Source organism: Phacochoerus africanus, chromosome 2, assembly GCF_016906955.1.
Source record: "Phacochoerus africanus isolate WHEZ1 chromosome 2, ROS_Pafr_v1, whole genome shotgun sequence".
Classification (NCBI taxonomy): Eukaryota; Metazoa; Chordata; class Mammalia; order Artiodactyla; family Suidae; genus Phacochoerus; species Phacochoerus africanus.
Window position 1 is genome coordinate 67566427 of NC_062545.1, and position 19861 is coordinate 67586287.

At 35.0% G+C, this 19861-nt stretch overlaps 1 protein-coding gene across 3 annotated transcripts in view; it reads right to left on the bottom strand.

The window, feature by feature from the left end:
* The window catches only part of ASCC3 (activating signal cointegrator 1 complex subunit 3), a 330962-nt gene that overhangs the window by 240291 nt on the left and 70810 nt on the right, over nucleotides 1-19861 (bottom strand). For all 3 annotated transcript variants that reach the window (XM_047761598.1, XM_047761591.1, XM_047761607.1), the window contains exons 5-8: nucleotides 16401-16521; nucleotides 10776-10983; nucleotides 9910-10051; nucleotides 9187-9312 (exon numbers count right to left, since the gene is read on the bottom strand). In XM_047761598.1, the coding sequence (XP_047617554.1) occupies nucleotides 9187-9312; nucleotides 9910-10051; nucleotides 10776-10983; nucleotides 16401-16521 (597 nt within the window). The remainder of the gene's footprint in view (nucleotides 1-9186; nucleotides 9313-9909; nucleotides 10052-10775; nucleotides 10984-16400; nucleotides 16522-19861) is intronic.

Here is a 19861-nt window from a genome sequence, read left to right on the forward strand (position 1 = left end):
AACAGAGAACCCTGTCAAACCCATCCAAATAGGATCTCCAGAACTTTTGAGATAATAAAATGAACATTTTAATTCACTAATACTTTGGTACAATAACACAAAGCTAATATAAAATCACATCATAATCAAACTGTCTAAAACTAGTGATAAAAAAGATTTTTTTTAAATCAACCAGAAAAATAAGACATATTACATAAAAAGGAAGATTACAAATAAGGGCATGCTTCTCATCAGACACAACATAAGCAAGAAGATAACACAGCTATATCTCTAAGTACTACAAAAGAAATGTCAACCTAGAATTCCATGGCAAATGAAATACCTTTCAAGAACAAAAACAGATTTTTTCTTTTCAGGCATACAAAGCTGAAAAAATTCATCACCAGCAGATCTGTACTATAAGAAATAAATACCAGATGAAAATCTGGATTTACTTAGACAAATGCATAAAGGGTTCCAGATAGGAACACAAGTATAAATTTTTTTTTTTTTGGTTACTATTTACATATCTTAAGTCTCATCTTAAAAAGACTTTGAGTAAAAAGAATAACAATGTATTGTGGAGATTACAAGAGATTTTGAAGGAGTCTACCTCTCTATATTTGTTTAGGTGTTTATAAGTGCTAAAAAATATAGCAGTATGAGTTCCCATCGTGGTGCAGCGGAAACAAATCCGACTAGGAACCATGAGGTTGCGGGTTTGATCCCTGGCCTCCCTCAGTGGGTTAAGGATCCAGTGATGCTGTGGTGTAGGTCACAGATGCAGCTCAGATCTGGGGTTACTGTGGTTGTGGTGTAGGTGGGCAGCTGAAGCTCTGATTGGACACCTAGCCTGAGAATCTCCATACGCCGCAGGCGTGGCCCTAAAAAGCAAAAAAAAACAAAAACAAAAACAATATATATATATATATATATATATATATATATATATATATATATATATATCAGCAAATAGAATGAGAATACTCGTGGCTCTAATTACCAAGTGAGGTTAGGCATGTATGAAGGGAAATTAAGATTTGTTAAAAATCATTAGAAATTTAATTTTTGCCACATTGTTTACTTCCTCATGAAATTTAAGAAATTCTTCTTTGCTAAGATCTCTAAAAAATTGTAAACTCATTTTTCAGTTTTAAACTTTATATTTTGTTATTATTTCTTGATGCCACCTCTTAAAAAGGCAGTAAGTAATTCAAGACTATGGTTCTGATGAAACTGATAATATGCTTGACAGTGTAAAAAGCAGCCCATGGGATGTTTCAGGAGAAGCCTTTTTATTTTGGCGTATTTCCAGGTTTTTAGTGACATTTTATCCTGTTCAAGTTTTGATCTACATTCTGAAGTGTTTTTCTGGGTGCCTCTTTAGCTTTCTTGCATTTGTAATTTGATTAATCAAACTATGTCAATAAATTCCTTAAATTTAGGCTCAGAGAACAAAGTAAAACCAAAGGAAAAATAACATTTTTAAATACTTATTCTTTTTCCCTTTCCCTAAACTATAAGTCTTTAGATAACCATAAATGTTAATAAAGACTGCTTTCTTTAATTTCTATCAATTAACTGGACACTACTCTATGTCTTAATAGAGTGACTATGTGGGATGAAAGCATAGCTGATTAGCATAAATGAACCCAGAAATAATTTATTTAATAAATGTAACTTCCAAAGAAACAATAAGTCTTTTCATTGTATCCATACTCTGACCTCACAGTGTCACTTTACATTATCTTTTTTTTTTTTGGCCTTTTTGTGTTGCGAGACATGTTTTTATAATATTTTCTTAGCCTCTTTGCTGAAAACTCCATCTTATCCTTCCTTACTTTGTCCCCTCTTCCTGCTTGAGAAACAGTCACAGTGATGGTAAATGACTTAAGCTTAAGAACAAAGACCTAAAGGCATGGGTTAGTCCTGGGATCAGCTGAATGAGGACATAATACATTGGTCTAGGCACTCTGGACCTGTGCAGATTGGAACGCCATTTGCACAGCATGATATGTCCTCTAAAGAATAAGAGAAAGAGGAACCTCATGGCCAAGTGGTTTATGAGTGGTCGTTAGCAGAATATGCATTAGCAAAGAGAACCAAGGTGCAAACCTAGGCACACAGGGTTGCCACAAATAGGCATGCCATTTTGCGGAAGCACAGTGAGGATTCTCTGAGATGCTATGCATAGATAGCTAACTCAAATGCTAATGATTCTTAAATGCTTAAAGTTTAGAGCAAAAGTTTAACCATCTACCAGCTAAATGACTTTTAAAATACTAAAAGAACTTATAAAATAATAAAAAAAAAAAGCCCCTATATCCTGCACCTACAACCCCCTTTTCACTAGAGCACAATAAAAGCAGTGTGGTTTCTTGAGGCAGGGCTCTTGGTCCCTGAGACCTTGAGTACCCCAGTTCCTACCTTTACTTAAGATAAATGTTTCTGTGCCTTGTTTTATGTTAACTTTTTTTCCTTAAGTTCCATAGCACCCGTTCTTCAGCCCCATCCTGCTGAGCTGGTCTCCGCGTTTTTGGCTTTTTTTTTTTTAGGGCTGCACCTATGGCACATGGAAGTTACCAGGCTAGGGGTCAGGCTGAAGCTGCTGCAGCTGCTGGTCTACGCCACAGCCACAGTGATGCCAGATCTATACCACAGCTCACGGCAATGCTGGATCCTTAACCCACGGAGCAAGGCCAGGGATCGAACTCACATCCTCATGGACACTAGTCAGGTTCTTAACCCACTGAGCCACAGTGGGAATTCCCCTTACATTATCAGTTTAAGGTAACATGTTATCTAAAATGTCTTAAGTACTCAACTTTTTCATATATTAACTCATTTAATCCTCACAATCAAACTAAGAGGTAGGTACTATCATCCCAACTGCACAAATGAAATACTAGATCACAGAGAGCTAAGTAACTTGACCCAAATCTCATAGCTAGAAAGTGGGGAACCAAGATTCAGTCAGCCTGGATTCAGAGGCCCTGCTTCACCAACATGGTATACTGCCTTCCAGACTTAACACACACAAAGCTTTTCCTTTTCTCCACCATTGGCAACCACAAGTCTGTTCCCTTGTCTGCATAAGTTTCTGTTTCATGGATAGGTTCATTTGTGCCGTATTTCAGAATCCACATACAAGTGATAAATGCTATTTGTCTTTCTCTTTCTGACTTACTTCAATTAATATGAGAATCTCTAGTTGCATCCATGTTGCTGTAAATGGCAAATTTTCCTTTTTGTAAATAACTAAATAGTATTCCATTGCATATATGTATCACATGTTCTTAAAACATTCATCTGTCCATATATATATATTCCTTTTCTCACATTATCTTCCATCATGTTCCATCACTAGTGACTAGATTTAGTTTCCTGCACTATACAGCAGGATCTCATTGTTTATCCACTCCAAAGGCAATAGTTCGCATCTACCAACCCCAGACTCCCAGTCCATGCCACTCCCTTCCCCTCCCCCTTGGCAACCACAAGTCTGTTCTCCAAGTCCATTAGTTTCTTTTCTATGGAAAGGTTCATTTATGCTGTACATTAGATTCCAGATATAAGTGATATCATATGGTATTTGTCTTTCTCTTTCTGACTGACTTCACTTAATATGAGAATCTCTAGTTCCATCCATGTTGCTGCAAATGGCATTATTGTTCTTTTTTATGGCTGAGTAGTATTCCGTTGGGTGGGTGTGTGGGTGTGTGTGGGTGTGTGTGTGTATCACATCTTCTTAATCCATTAATCTGTCCATGGGCATTTTTTTTCCACGTCTTGGCTAGTGTGAATAGTGCTTCAATGAATATATAGGCGCATGTATCTTTTTCAATGAAAGTTTTGTCCAGATATATGCCCAAGAGTGGTATTGCTGGGTCATATGATAGTTCTATATTTAGTTTTCTGAGGTACCTCCATACTGTTTTCCATAGTGGTTGTTCCAATTTACATTCCCACCAACAATGTAGGAGGGTTCCCTTTTCTCCACACTCTCTCCAGCATTTGTTATTTGTTGACTTGTTAATGATGGCCATTCTGACTGCTGTGAAGTGGTACCTCATAGTTTTGATTTGCATTTCTGTAATAACTGGTGATGTTGAGCATTTTTTCATATGCTTATTGGCCATCTGTATATCTTCTTTGGAGAAATGTCTATTCAGGTCTTTTGCCCACTTGCAACTGGATTGTTGTTGTTGTTGTTGTTGTTTTTGTTTTTGTTTTTTTTTGCTATTGAGTTGTATAAGTTGTACATGCAGTGCTCCAACTTTCCTGGCAGCATTTCTTGAAGAGACATATTTTTCTCATCTTACATTCTTGCTTTCTTTGTTGAAGACTAACTGATGTAGGTGTCTGGGTTCATTTCTGGGCTCTCTATTCTGTTGCATTGATCCATATGCCTGTTTTTTGTACCAATACCACATTGCTTTGATTATTATAGCTTTGCAGTATTGTCTGAAGTCTGGGAGAGTTATGTTTCCTGCCTTGTTTTTTACCCTCAGGATTGCTTTAGCAATTCTAGGTCTTTGATGGGTCCATATAAATTTTGAGGTTAATTGTTCAAGTTCTTTGAAAAATGTCATGAGTAATTTGATAGGGATGCATTAAATCTATAGTTTTTTTGGATAATATGGCCAAATTAACAATATTAATTCTTCTAATTCAAGAGCATGGGATATCTTTCCATTTTAAAGAAAAAAATTCTCTTTAATTTCCTTTATTAATGTTTTCTATAGTTCTCTTCGTATAAATCTTTCACCTCCTTGGTCAAATAAAGTTGTCACTGTATGCAGATGACATGATACCATATACAGAAAACCCTAGAGATTCCACACAAAAACTACTCAAGCTGAAAAATGAATTCAGCAAAGTAACAGGATACAAGACTAACATTTAGAAGTTGTCTGTATTTTTGTATACTAACGATGAAATTTCAGAAAAGGAATATAAAGAAATATCTTTTAAAATCGCACCCCGAAAAAATACTTGGGATCACTTACTTTTACCTTTAAGGAAGTAGTATTTCCCACAATATTGAGTCTAAGCCTTGTATGGTTTTCAAAGTCCTTCATGTGTCCTATGAAGTCTCTTTCTGGACAAACTTGCTGCCACTCTCCACATGTACCTTACCTGCTAGTAATACTGAAATTCTTTTTTTATAAGAGGCTAAAAACCATTTCATGGAGCATCCTTTGCCTGAAATACACCTTCTGACCTACTTTGTCTATCTGGCAAATCCTATGCCCTTTCACCTTCATGAAGGCTTCTTCTGTGAACTTGTCAATCTGCCTTCTCTGTGCTGCCATAGAAATTTAGACAACATACCCCTACTGTATTAATCACTTCCATGGAAATGGTGTGGAGCAGATGCACTACGTGGAGTATCTTAAGATCAGTGACAATGTCCTATTTATCATTTACTCCAGAACCTAGCCTATAAGCATGGGATTCAATAATAAGGTCATAGAAAGCATCAAATTCTCTATATTCATATATTAAAGGACTTAACTTTCTTAAATTCTCAAATGAAAGATTTTGTGCATCTTTCATATTACCCAAATATTACATTTGGGTCAGTTTTCCAATTTTGCTGAATAACACTCTAGTGGCTATTTAAAAAAATTTAACTCCCAACTGGGGAAACAGATAGTGGTCAACTTATTTAACTCCAAAAAAAAGCAGACCTGGATCTTAAACCAAAATATCAAAGACACAGTTCTGTCTGCCTGGCATCTTTTTCATTCTCATTTTAAAGGAAATAACAGCACTCATCTTTCCTTTGAGACACTTCTCCTTGACTCCAGATGGCTCACAGGAAGCTGAGGATGAGGATACACAAATGAGTGGGCATGGGCAATAAGAGCCCCACACTCCCACCACAGGGAAAGTGGATCAGAAATGAACCAGGGACCCAAGTCAGGAAGATAAGAGCTCATCCCAGGTGTTTCTTGTGGGAAAAACCCTCTTGCTTTTAGAATTAAGGAAGGAAGAATCACATATGCCTGTAGCTACAGTCATACATTCTTCCCTGATTATAGGGAGAAAAAATATCCAGGAGTCAGCATGAGAATAATCAAAGAAATAAAAGGAGAAGGAAAGAGAGTAAAGGAGAGGGAGGAGGAAATCAGGGGGAAGGGAAAGAGAACAGAGAAGGAAATAGGGAAATAGAGAAAGGGAAAGAGATGGAAACAGAGGAAGAGATCTGATGACATCATGATGAATCTATACAGCTACCTGGGCACACAGGCAACTTTATTCTGGGACACACTGGTTAGGAAAGCCAACACATTGTCTTCATTACTAAAACGTACTTTGACTTTGATTTCTCTAACTTCCAACTGAATGCGTCCTAATACAGAAACCCATCCATTTTTTTTTTTTTTAAGAATTTTAAAGTTCTTCCAATCTTTTTAATCAACTTACAGAAAGTAACTTAAGAAGGCTGGACAAATTTACCTGATGAGACATTTAGTCAGTGACAGTATATAAGAGCATTTTATCTATAGTGCCACAGGACTGTCAGTAATAGCACATGATTATGATCTCATTGAAAACAGAAAGATGTCATCTTCAAGACAATTTTCCCTGATACATAAAGATCCTACCTTGTATACAAAAGATCCAAACCAACAGAAACATCTACTTAAAACTAACATTCTGTTACCATAATGAGTACTTTCTACACACTATCAGAATGGTTAAAATAAAAATATAAATAATATATAAAAACATAAATTTAAATGGCTAAAATAAAAATTTTGAAAATAATACCATATGCTGGTGAATATGTGGAGAAACTAGATCATGCTGCAATGCTGGTGGTAATATGAAATATTATGCTAGAAAAAATTGTGGTCGTTTCTTAGAAAACCAAACATGCAACTACAATATGACCCAGCATTTCGACTCTTATGAATTTATCCCAGAGAAATGAAAATTTATGTTCACACAAAAACATGTACATCAATGTCTAGAGCAGCTTTATCCATGTTATGGATATAATAATGTTCCCTTAAAATTCATAAATTAAAGCCTTCAATGACCCAAAGTGGTCCCAAAGTGACCATATTTGAAAACAGAATCTTAAAGGAAATAATTAAGGTTAATGAGGTTATCTGAATGAGGCCCTAATCCAATAGGGCTGGTATCCTTTTAAGAAGTGGAAAAGACACCAGAGATCTCTCTCCCTCCCTCTGTGGACACATAGAGAAAAGGACATGTGAGACCATGCAGACACAGTGAGAAAACACCTGACTGCAAGTCAGGATGAGGGTCCTCCCAGGAACCGAATCTGTTAGCACCTTGATGTGAGACTCCTAACCTACAGACTGAAAAAATGAATGTCTGGTCTGTGGTTATGGCAGCCTGAAAAGACTCATACAATTCATAATAACCAACAACTACAAACAGCAGATGACTTTCAATAGGTAAATAGCTAAACTGTGGTCATCCATATCATATGTGGTAGGGAGAATACTGACCCCGTATCATGTGCACATCCCCATCCATGGAACCCATAAATGTAAGTTACATGGCAAAGAAACATGAAGGATGCAGATGGCATTAATCCATTTAGAAGACTCTTACTCTTACATTCTAAATTAAAATGAACGAAAAGCATTTATTTGGAAATAAGTATGAAAGAAAAACAAGCCTGGTTCATTCAATATATGGACAATGAATATCAATGACGATTTTACATGAAAAAATGTTAATATTTAATATGTAAAAACGAAATAAATTTTTATCATAATAATCCTTATAACGACCGGTAAGGTTTAAAAAGAATTACGTATATAATTATTTAATTCTATAGTCTCTCAGGACTGGCTACATTGCAGAATCATCTACAGAGCTCTAGAAATAATCTTCAAAACACAGACACCTGGGCATTTCCCAAGAGATTATGATTTAACATGGACCAAGCCATTTGGATTTTGAAAAAGTTCCACAGAATGAAACCCAGTAACATAAGACTTAATTATAATTTGTTTACTATGAAAACTTATTGTAGGAAACAAAATTGTAAAAATAAGAAAGAGATTTAAAAGTAATAAACACATAAAATGGAATACTTACAGTGATTTAAAATGATGCTGTAGAAATTTATCTACCGACACAGAAAGATGTTTGCAAGCACATATATAAAACACACAGAGAACGACGTAGTATGAAATAATTCCATTTTTGTAAAATAAAACACACATGCACACAAATGTATAGAACAGAGTCAATTCTGATTGGCTCTGGTTATTCTTTATGCTGCTCCTTTTGCTTGCCTACACTATTTGACATTTCTGAATGACTTCATATGACATATGTATATTAAAATAAGACAACTTCATTTCATTTTGGTGATGATATATGTATATGTATTTTTTTTTGTCTTTTTGCCATTTCTTGGGCCGCTCCTGCAGCATATGGAGATTCCCAGGCTAGGGGTCTATTCGGAGCTGTAGCTGCCAGCCTAAGCCAGAGCCACAGCAATGCGGGATCCGAGCCGCGTCTGCGACCTACACCACAGCTCACGGCAATGCCAAATCGTTAACCCACTGAGCAAGGAAGGGCAGGGATCGAACCTGCAACCTCATGGTTCCTAGTCGGATTTGTCAACCACTGCTGCCACGATGGGAACTCCTGTATATGTATTTTTAAACTAAATGAAAAAGTCTTTTATTTTGAGATAAAGCAAATAAGGCAAAATTTTAACAAATGGTGAATAGAAACAAAGGGTATTAAGGATGGCACTATTCATGCATCTTTTCTACATAGGTCTGAAATTACTCAAAATTTAAAAGTTGAGGGAAAATTAATTATAGTTTAGAATTTAGTCCTGTCCCCAAGTAATATTCTATATTATTGTAGGCTGAGCATTTGATATAACAATACAATACATGAATCCTTTAAAACAGCTTATTTAAGTCAGCTTAGAGGGGTTAAAACAAATATTAGCTAAAATAACCCAAATAAATGTATAATTATAGAAATATATATACAAAAATATATATAAATGTTTAAAATGTAAAGAAAAATATGTACATGTGTTTTCTAAACTTAAACTCCCCTACTGTATAGTAATGAACTGCATGTATCTCTTTATTATATTAGCTAATTTTTAAAAATAATTTTTCCAATTCAAATACATTCAAAAACATAGCAAACATCAAAAATATCAACTTAATAAAATGATAATCTTACCTCATCTAGGTCTTGGATATAAACCGGTTTTTCCTCAAAGCCAATGGGCATTGGTTCACTATAAGGAATCTTTACTTCTTCATACATCTTGTTATTCTCTCTTTGGATTCCTTCTGGTAAAATCATCTACAAGCATCAAAAATTAAAATTCAATACTAATGCAAAATAAAACAATTTCTCTGGTAAAGATTCTTCGATTAATGAGAGAAAAAAAAGAACACTACTGGTTCTATGATACAGCACTGGTAAATACCGCTAATTGAAAGGAAAACAAGAGAAAACAAAACAAAAACAAAAAACCACATATACACACAAAGCATTCATGAGTCAGATATCTCACATAACACACAAACTATATTATGTTGATGAATTTTAAGTGTGCAATGATTAGATGGTACTCCTGAAGACAAATGTAGTCATACTGCTAGGGGAAATATGCAAGCATACATGTAAAGTTTAGCCGCAAAGCGATGACACTGCTAAAACTCTTGAAAATACAAGTGCATAAATAATGAAAGGGAGAACAAGCATGTTTTGAATACCTACCATGTGTTAAGAACTTTACATAAACTGCATTATCTCATTTTCCCAATATTTAAAAATATAATTTAGCACATTGCAGTCAACTAGTACTAGAGTCACAAAAGAAAAAGGGAAAATATACATGTCAATACTTCAGAATAGATACATCATTCAAAAGTGGTCATATACTGGTGGGCATACCTTTGCACCAGCAATGAATGCTGACGTTTTCATGGCCTCAGCCTGGGAATCATAAACATGAGGATAACGTATTTTTTCAACATCCGTGTCTCTCTGCCTGCTCAGAATTGGAACACTTCTAGCATTCATAAGTGCCTGTTCTCTGTAAATACAAAAATATAGGCTAAATCTATAATTTTATTTTGCAAAGTAAAGTATATACTGAAACAAAGTCAAAATAACTATTTCAGGTAGCCTTCCATTATAAAAGAGAAGAAACTAAACTACACGAAGGACGCTATTAGCAATTCTGAAATTTTCTATGTAACCACATAAGCACAACACATTTTTAGGTACTATTTTTAGACAGCATCATCTGATAAGTTTGAATTATTGTTCTTTATAATTTTCTTTGTCATAATCCAAAGATATTTACAAAGTATAAATTCCTTTTTTAAAAATGGGTTTCAATATCTAAACACCATGTATAACTATGCCTTTATTTCATTTTTTTCCTTGCTACTTCTATACGACAACATGGGGAAAAATAGTCACTATGCTAGGAAAGAAAACAGAGTCTCAAAATAAATTTCTATACACTTCACAAAGCTCAAACTGGTGGTGTGTGCACAGCACCTAAAAACAACTTACCTCTATAATCTACATCTCTCACCTACATGGATATAACTAAGAATATGCTAATTAAGCAGATCACTGCTTTCTTATCTCAGAAAATTAGGTTTTCACACAACAAAATTCTATTCTTGTAAGAAAATGTGACTAGAGCTAGAATCATCTAAATTGTTAAAACTAAATTTAAAAATGATAATGATACTTTAGAGCAGCAATTACAACACAAGCATTTTTCAGCTGCTAATTTTTATTACCTGTGTAAGCGCAATTCCTTAGGATCAAAGCACAGGGGTCCTTCTCCTGCAATTTCTCCATCTTCTCCAGCCTTTTTTTCTCGTCTGGCAATTCTTTTTTCTTCTCGGCGATACTGTTTCATTAACTGTTTCTCTTGTTCAGACTGAATAGTGACTTGACAACCATAATTAGGTTTAGCATTTTCTCCTAAAATTTTTTTGCAACTGTCTGCAAAGCAAATTTAAGAACATATTTTACAAGTTTAACCCTTATGAAAACCACTGTTTTCCATCTTGCCAAAACATAAAGATAAGAGAATGCTCTAAGAATTCATTTTTTTAAACTGAATCCAATTATTCATTCAATTATGTGTTTTAAGGAGTTTTTATAAATCACAATTTCTAAATGATATTACATAGTAGCTTAAGAAAAGTTAGCCAGTATTACCTTCCTACAGACTAAATGGTTATAAATTTAAATGTTACAAATTCTTGGATATAACATCAGGAACATAAAAATTCTATTTCATAATTTTGAAATAATCTGTTTACATAATTTCAATAAATGCAGTAATTACTGATACCATTTAGCATGTAGTGTTAACATCATAATAAATATATTCACATATAAGATAGAACTTTTCCTTATGTAGTAGGCCTTACTCTGTTAAACTATTTATATGTCACTACTACTAATTTATACATGAAATAAGATGAAAATTAAATATAGCTCAGGATATATTTAGAAGATGACCAAAGCAAATAAAGAGTATGGTCCATCTTCTCATGGAAATGCAGGGATCTTTTTCAATCATTTTTTAAAATTGAAGTATACTTAATTTACAATGTGTTAATTTCAGATGTACAGCAAAGTGACTGTTAGACACACATATATGCATATATGTGTCTAACACAAATATTCTTTTGCAGGTTCTTTTCCATTTCAGGTTACTACAAAATAATGAATATGGTTCCCTGTGCTATACAGAAGGTCCTTTTGGTTTATCTGTTTTTATATATAATTTTATATATATGCTTGCCCCCAAATCTTTCCCACCTTCCCCTGGTAACCATAAGTTTGTTTTCTAAGTCTGTGGGTCTCTTCTGTAAATAAGTTCATTTGTATCATTTTTTAAGATCCCACAATAAGTGACATCATATAATATTTGTCTTTCTCTGTCTTACTTCACTTAGTATGATAATCTCTAGGTCCATCCATGTTGCCACAAATGGCATTATTTCATTCCTTTTTATGGCTGAGGAATATTCCATTGCATATATACCACATCTTTATCCATTCATCTGTTGATGGACACTTAGGTTGCTTCCATGTCTCAGCTGTTGTAAATATTGTAAATAGTGTTCATAAACACTAGGGTACAAGTATCTTTTCGAATTAAGTTTTCCCTGGATTTATACCCAGGAGAGGGATTACAGGATCACATGGCAGCTCTATTTTTAGTTTCTTCAAGGGAACTAAAGAACCTCTATACTGTTTTCCATAGTGGCTGTACCAATTTACATTCCCACCAACAGTGTAGGAGGGTTCCCTTTTCTCCACATCCTCTCCAGTATTTATAATTTGTAGACTTTTTAATGATGGCCATTCTGACTGGTGTGAGGTGATATTTCATTGAGAAATGCATTTTAATTTGATTCGGGAAAGGCATTTTTTTTTTTAATGTACAAAAGCCTAGAACACTAAAAGGAATCATGTCAATAAAAGCTCATGGTTAAAAGGTACAATAAATTGCCAATTTAATATTCAGAAAAAAATTTCTTTTAACATGATTACCTTCTTGTTCAATTAAATCTCTCCAAGTAGTAGTATCTTGGGTTACTACAGCCCTAAAGGAAGTGATAGCGATGTCACTGAGAGACACCCAAGTCAATACACATTTACTGTACTGAAGACCTACTAGGTTCAAGGCACTGCTGCTAGGCTAGGAGGATAATGAAGAATGGAATTGGTCCAAACTCTGATGGAGCATAACATGGGCTATTTTATCAAATTCTAAGATTCAATACAGAACAAGGAAGGAATTAAGCATAGCATCAAGAGAGGGAAATTAGCTTTCTAATTTATTCTAAGTCAAACCTTCATAATTCTCAGACATTTGTCACTATCTCATTACATGACTTTGAATAAGTCATTTCAACTCTCTATCACATAAAATAAACCCTTTTGTATAATGGCTTTATAAATCTCAAAAAGGAAAGTAAGAAGTAAAGATGCATTACTATCAAAACTATAAAATACATAATCTTGTTTATATAAGACTTTATAGTTCTACATTTTACAGTTCTGAAAAAGGTATTTTTCTAAGTCTTATATATTTTACTTTGTATGTCTTTATAGATCTATGGTGATTATTGAATTTAGAACCAATTAATTCTTAGTGTTAGAAAGCAGGAGTTCCTGTTGTGGTGCTGCAGAAACGAATCTGACTAGTAACCACAAGGATACGGGTTCGATCCCTGGCCTTGCTCAGTTGGTTAAGGATCCGGCATTGCCATGAACTGTGGAGTAGGTCACAGACACAGCTCGGATCCCTCGTTGCTGTGGCTGTGGTGTAGGCCAGTAGCTGTAGCTCTGGTCAGACCCCTAGCCTGGGAACCTCCATTCTGAACTATGAAAAAAATTACACTGGTTGGAAAGTCACACAATCAACAAGAGATATTAACTAGAATTTTTTCTCAATGTAAATAATGCAATGTACATATTACTACAAATGAATGTTAAAGATTTTGCGTGAAACTAAAATACTCTGGGTGACATACTAAATTCCATGCTAACATCATTAACATTTTAAATGAATGTGTCAGTTAATAAAATACTATTAGACAATTTATGATATCAAAATAAGGAAATTATAAGAAAATATGTCTACCTCATTGATAGCTTTATAAGGTCTCAATCAGAATTATACTGAAATCCTGTAAGACTGAATATAATACATGATTTAAAAAAACAAGTTATAAAGCACAAATACTTAAGTGCATAGGTCTCTGACGAGATCAGCTAGCTGTAGAGACTGACAAGCAGAAGTGAACAGAATAAACTTAACAGCAATTCTAACATAAAATTTTACTGAACAAGTAGAGCTTGTATCCTTTTAAAATGTTATTATGACAGAAAAAAGTCTTGTATAACTTAAAACAATGTAACTTGATGACATGAGCTAACTTAATTTTATGTTATGATACACCCCATAATAAACATTCTCCACAAGAGCCCCCTAAACAGAATTTAATTTACAACTATTCTCAACATAGCAGTGAGTACACTATACCCACCCACTTCTCACCTACCTTACATTTCCTGGTTATAAGGAAAGTAATAAAGTAGGGTGGAGACACATATATAAAATATATGTATATGCATATATAAAACTGGATAAAAAATTCAAAGAAAATCAGAATGAAGGCTAGAAAATGCTAATGGAAAGAAGCTACTACTTTCTAAACCATGATTTTGTGGAACAGAAAAAAGGATAGGATAGAGTTGTCAGGCTAAAGTAGCTTAATAAAGAACACAATTTGGTAGTTTTAAGAGAATTTTGAAGGATCATTAACACAAAATTAAATCAAAAGATATAAACAGATGGAGTTCCGTTGTGGCTCAGAGTTAATGAACTCGACTAGTAACCATGAGGATGCAGGTTCAATCACCAGCCTCACTCAGTGGGTTAAGGATCTGGCATTGCTGTGAGCTGTGATATAGGTCACAGATGTGGCATTGCTATGGCTGTGGTAAGGCTGGTAGCTGCAGCTCTGATTCAACCTCAGAACTTCCATATGCCTCACCTATGGACTTAAAAAGCAAAAAAATAAAAAAGATATAAATGGATGAGAATAGCAATAAAGTAATGAGAGTTCAGTGATTCTTTCTTCCAGAGTACTTCCTTCCACTCCCACACACACACACACACAAAATTAAGGAAAATCATTTTTAATGCAGTGACACAAAAAAACTCTATTAAAAAAAGGAAACAAAATATGCTCCTCATCAGCTTCTTTACCACAGTCCTTGGAGAAAGTCAGTCTGTTTAAACACCTCAAAGTTACTATAGTTTAACTATTATTTCTTAGTTGGTAGCAACATTAATAATGATCTAGTATAGACTACAAGAGTAAAAATTATTTGAGAAGAGTAGAAAATATTTCAGGGCAGATGGATGGTTAATAATTGAAATTTAACATTTAGTTTTAGGTTAAAACTGTGTTGCTTCTCAAAAGTTATCCTAGTAGAATAAAATGTGTGTATAAATGGTATTCTAAAGCAAACATTACAATGAAACTATAAGACTACATTAACCCATCGTCTATAGCTTGTTTAAATAATAGGTGAAACTGGATTCATTCTGAACTTTCGGTAACACATTAATACCATTAAAGGATGGAATCAAGAATCTCTACATGAGCTCTTAGAAGACTGACAAATAACAAATTTTCAGAAATTCCATTGCAAGATGAGATATTTAAATCCTTTCTTTTTCTTCTGGCAGATATTCATTTTAAATGGTCCTATACTGCTGTGTCTGACTAAGCACTGTTTAACATGTAAGAGTTTTCTCAGAGCAAGGAAGTTTCTAAGTGTTCAGTATACTTAAACAATCAAGAAACCTGCAGACGGACAATCTTCAAAGTTTCAAGAAATCTCAAAGCAACTCCAAGGTGGCTATCGTAATCAAAGGGTAGGATAAAGAAAATATACAAGAAATTTTGGATTTAAATCAAGACTGTTTTATAATTTACATTTAGTGCCATACTCCTAACCGTAAGGAAAATGTGACACCACTTACCTAAAAGATAAATGTGGACTAATTTGAAGAAAGATGTCTACTTTATTACACTCATGCACTTTCTAAAAATTCTAAAATATTTTTAAGGCTGGAAAAGAAACTTGAGTAAAGTGTGGCAAAAGTTGTCTCACAATAAGTCAGGCTTTTTAAAGTCAATTTTTGCTGCCTTGACAAATCTTTCTAATTCTTCTCAGGTTTACAAATATATGTAATACAGGACAATATAAATGTTCAATTTGTTGGGTGTACAAACTATATTGTAGGTAAGCAGGAGGCTATTACTGTATTCTGAGGATTTATAGCTAAAGTATTATGGTGTCCAAAACATCCAGTCATTGTGCAGAAATTTTAAACATAGATATGTGTGTATGTATACATGTTTATGAGTGTGTATATGTGCGTGTATGTCTAGAAAATGAGAATGGGGGAGGAAGCAAAATGTTAATGACCAGTGAATCTACATGAAGAGCACTTGAGCATTCATTGCACTATGCCCGCACCATTTCTACAGGTTAGAAAGTTTTCAAAATAAAAAAAATGTGGCTATAAATATTAACACTACTTGGCCCATAGTAATAAGCACTATATGTATTTGGTTTAAAAACATTTTTGTCTATCCAAATCTTTTGCAAAAATAAAATGCTATACCTAAACATAAAAAAAATCTCTGACATTTACTTAGGGCATAGATATCTGTTTCATAGTCTATCATATCTAAAATCTACTTAAGAGAACAATATCAGTAAGCTATATAATCAACCAAAGGATATAAATGTATTAAAAAGATTGTTAACCAGTGAATTTTTCTTCTGAATTAAAATATCACTGAATACTTTCTTACCTTGAAGAGCCTGAAACTTATGATCATTTGAAGAATTAAGAAATCTGTCCACAATTGTAATTCTGTTCTGTAGGAGTTTCTCAATAAGTTCAAGTCCATCAGGTCCCAGCAGTTCAAAGAGCTTATGAGAGGCGAAAAATCAAAACAACCTGTTACTTCAAAATTAACTTTTCCAAGTCGTTAACACCCTACTCAACAGAGCTGTGAAGTAACCTAATGCAGAAGAACCTTTAAAAGTACTTAGAAAAGAACTGTAAAAAAATAGTAACTTAGGAAAGAAAATTAACTCTTCACATTGCTAAGGAGCTCTCATCTTTATAAGGCTATCTGTAATTATATAACTAAAGGGTATGATCCAAATGTTAAAATAATTAATATACATAAAACACTAAATCACAGAATAAAATATTCTTACACTTGGTTTTTCTTGGTATAAACAAGTAAAATTCTAAAATTAATTTGATTTTTAACATACAGTTCTGGTTTTCCCAAGTAGAGTGCAGCGTACCATTTTTTTTACAACGTATTTCATAAGAGCTATTATTTTAGAGTTAAAAAACCATTAGAATGTTTTAATGGAGTTCTCGTCGTGGCTCAGTGGTTAACAAATCCAAACTAGGAACCATGAGGTTGCAGGTTCGATTCCTGGCCTCCTCGCTCAGTGGGTTAAGGATCTGGCATTGCCATGAGCTGTGGTGTACGTTGCAGACACGGCTCAGATCCCATGTGGCTGTGGCGTAGACCGGCAGCTGTAGCTCTGATTTGAGCCCAGCCTGGGAACCTCCATATGCCGCGGGAACAGCCCCAGAAAAGGCAAAAAGACAAAAAAAAAAAAAAAGAATGTTTTAATAAATCATGACATGCCAAAGTTTTAATGTTTAATAATTATTTTTGTTAAATTGTATTTTTATTATTTTATTAATGCTTAAGTAATAAGTAAATTTTAATGCTTAATATCTTCTGAAACACAGTACTGCAAGTACTTTATGTAACTTTATCAAAAGTTTTTTATAAAAAAAAAAAAAATGAGTTCCCGTCATGGCGCAGTGGTTAATGAATCCGACTAGGAACCATGAGGTTGCGGGTTCGACCCCTGCCCTTGCTCAGTGGGTTAATGATCCGGCGTTGCCGTGAGCTGTGGTGTAGGTTGCAGACACGGCTCGGATCCTGAGTTGCTGTGGCTCTGGCATAGGCTGGCAGCTACAGCTCCGATTAGACCCCTAGCCTGGGAACCTCCGTATGCCGCGGGAGCGGCCCAAGAAATGGCAAAAAGACAAAAAAAAAAAAAAGTTTTTTATGCATACTATACTCTCCTATGCAGAGTGGCTGCTGGAGTCCAGAGAGCCAGTTTTTGTTTGTTTGTTTTTTGCTTTTTAAGGCTGCACCACGGCATATGGAAGTTCCCAGGCTAGGGGTCAAATCGGAGCTACAGCTGCCGGCCACGCCAAAGCCACATCAATGCCAGATCCGAGCCACATCTGCGACCTACATCACAGCTCACGGCAATGCCAGATCCTTAACCCACTGAGTGAGGCTGGGAATCAAACCCACTTCCTCATGGACACTAGTCGGATTTGTTTCCATTGTGCCACACTGGGAACTCCCTCAGAGAGCCAGATTAAATATCTATAGACTTTCAATTACACAATTGTATGAAATAACTTTAGATTTCTTCAAGTATGGTTTGGGGATGTATATTTTTTTACTGTCCAGTTATGTAATACTCTAATTTGACATAAGATTTTATATTAAACACACTCTAACTGTTCTCAGAGAAGTCACACAAATAAAAACATCATTAAAAATAGAGCTTTATGTTGAATAGATATGATATTAAATATTTAGAAAATTTCTTTTTGATATTCATTTTACTAATACTACCTAAACACAGGCCACTGGTTTTCTATCCTGCCCCCAAGTGTGGACAGGCTCCACCTTTGGGCAAAACATCATCAAAAATACTGACCATTCAATCACTCTCACCCTGGCTGATGGGCAGTGATTCCACCCAAGGAGAGGCAAGCCTAGAATTTAGGCTACAGCCTATACCTTCCATCAAGTGCTCAGCTTCTAAAGCAGGAGTGTCATTCAGAAGCTTTCCATTGTCCCCACTCCAAGCTTCTGAGTTCTGCTTTGGAGATTCTGCCTAGCAGTAAAACTAAACCATAAAACAGAAATATCCCCCCCACCAAAAAAAGGTGCAGCAGGAACGAATCTGACTAGGAACCACGAGGTTGTGGGTTCGATCCCTGTCCTAGCTCAGTGGGTTAAGGATCTCTTGTGTTGCTGTGAGCTTGGTATAGGTCACAGATGTGGCTTGGATCCTGGGTTGCTGTAGCTGTGGTGGAGCCCAGTAGCTATAGCTCCAATTCGACTCCCAGCCTGGGAACTTCCATATGCCATGGGTGCAGCTCTAGAAAGCAAAAAAAAAAAAAAAAAAAAAAAAAGATAGAAATATCCCAAGCTCTTCCAAACAAATTGACCCCATCTGCAACCAAGGCATGAAGTTGAAGCCTAAGCCCTACGGTAAAAACAGCAGAGGTTGTGGTGAGCCAGAATTAGAAGATGATTTAGAGATTCATCTAGGTTGCAGGAGAGAACTGAGGGAAGAGACAACTGGAAGAAGCCCTCTTGAGGTGAGAATAAACAGCAACACTGAATTTTGGAATTATCCCTTCAAAGGGGCCACAAATTTATTCGATTAGTGTGTGGAGCAATTTATGCCCCAGGGCATTTTTGCAAATAACAGAACAGTCTAGTGATCAGTAAAGATTAACAACCGAGTGTAGTGTAGAAAACTACCTTCATTCATGTCTTTGGGTATACTCAAAGGTGTCCCTCCCAGGGGACAACATCAGAAGTTCAGTGCTGCATAATGATGGTAGGGGGAACTGTCTACACTAAAATAACCCAGCTGGTCACTAAACAAATAAACAAACAAATATCATAACAAGCCCTGGAGGTGGCAGACTAGATGAAATGGACAAATTCCTAGTTGGCGCAAACTACCAAAAGTAACTCCAGACAGACAAACTCAATAGACTTGAAACAAATGAAAGACTACATGAGTAATCAAAAACCACCCACAAAGAAAAGTCCAGGTCCAGATGGCTTCAATGCTGACTTCTATAAAGCATTTTAAAAAGTTAGTACCAATTCCTCAAAAACACTTCCAAAAGACCAAAGAAAGAATCTCTCACAACTCATTTGATGAGGTCACTATTACTTTGACTCTACAACCAAACACATGATGAGAAAACTACAGACCAGTATTTCCTAGGAATACAGACACAAAAATCCTCAACGAAATACAAACAAACCAGATCAAATGCATCATATTTATAAAAAGAATTACACAACATGATGATGTGAGATTTATGTCAGGAATACAAGGTTAGTATCAGTGTATATATTACATTATATACATTATATACAAAGAATAAAAAGCATAAATTACATGA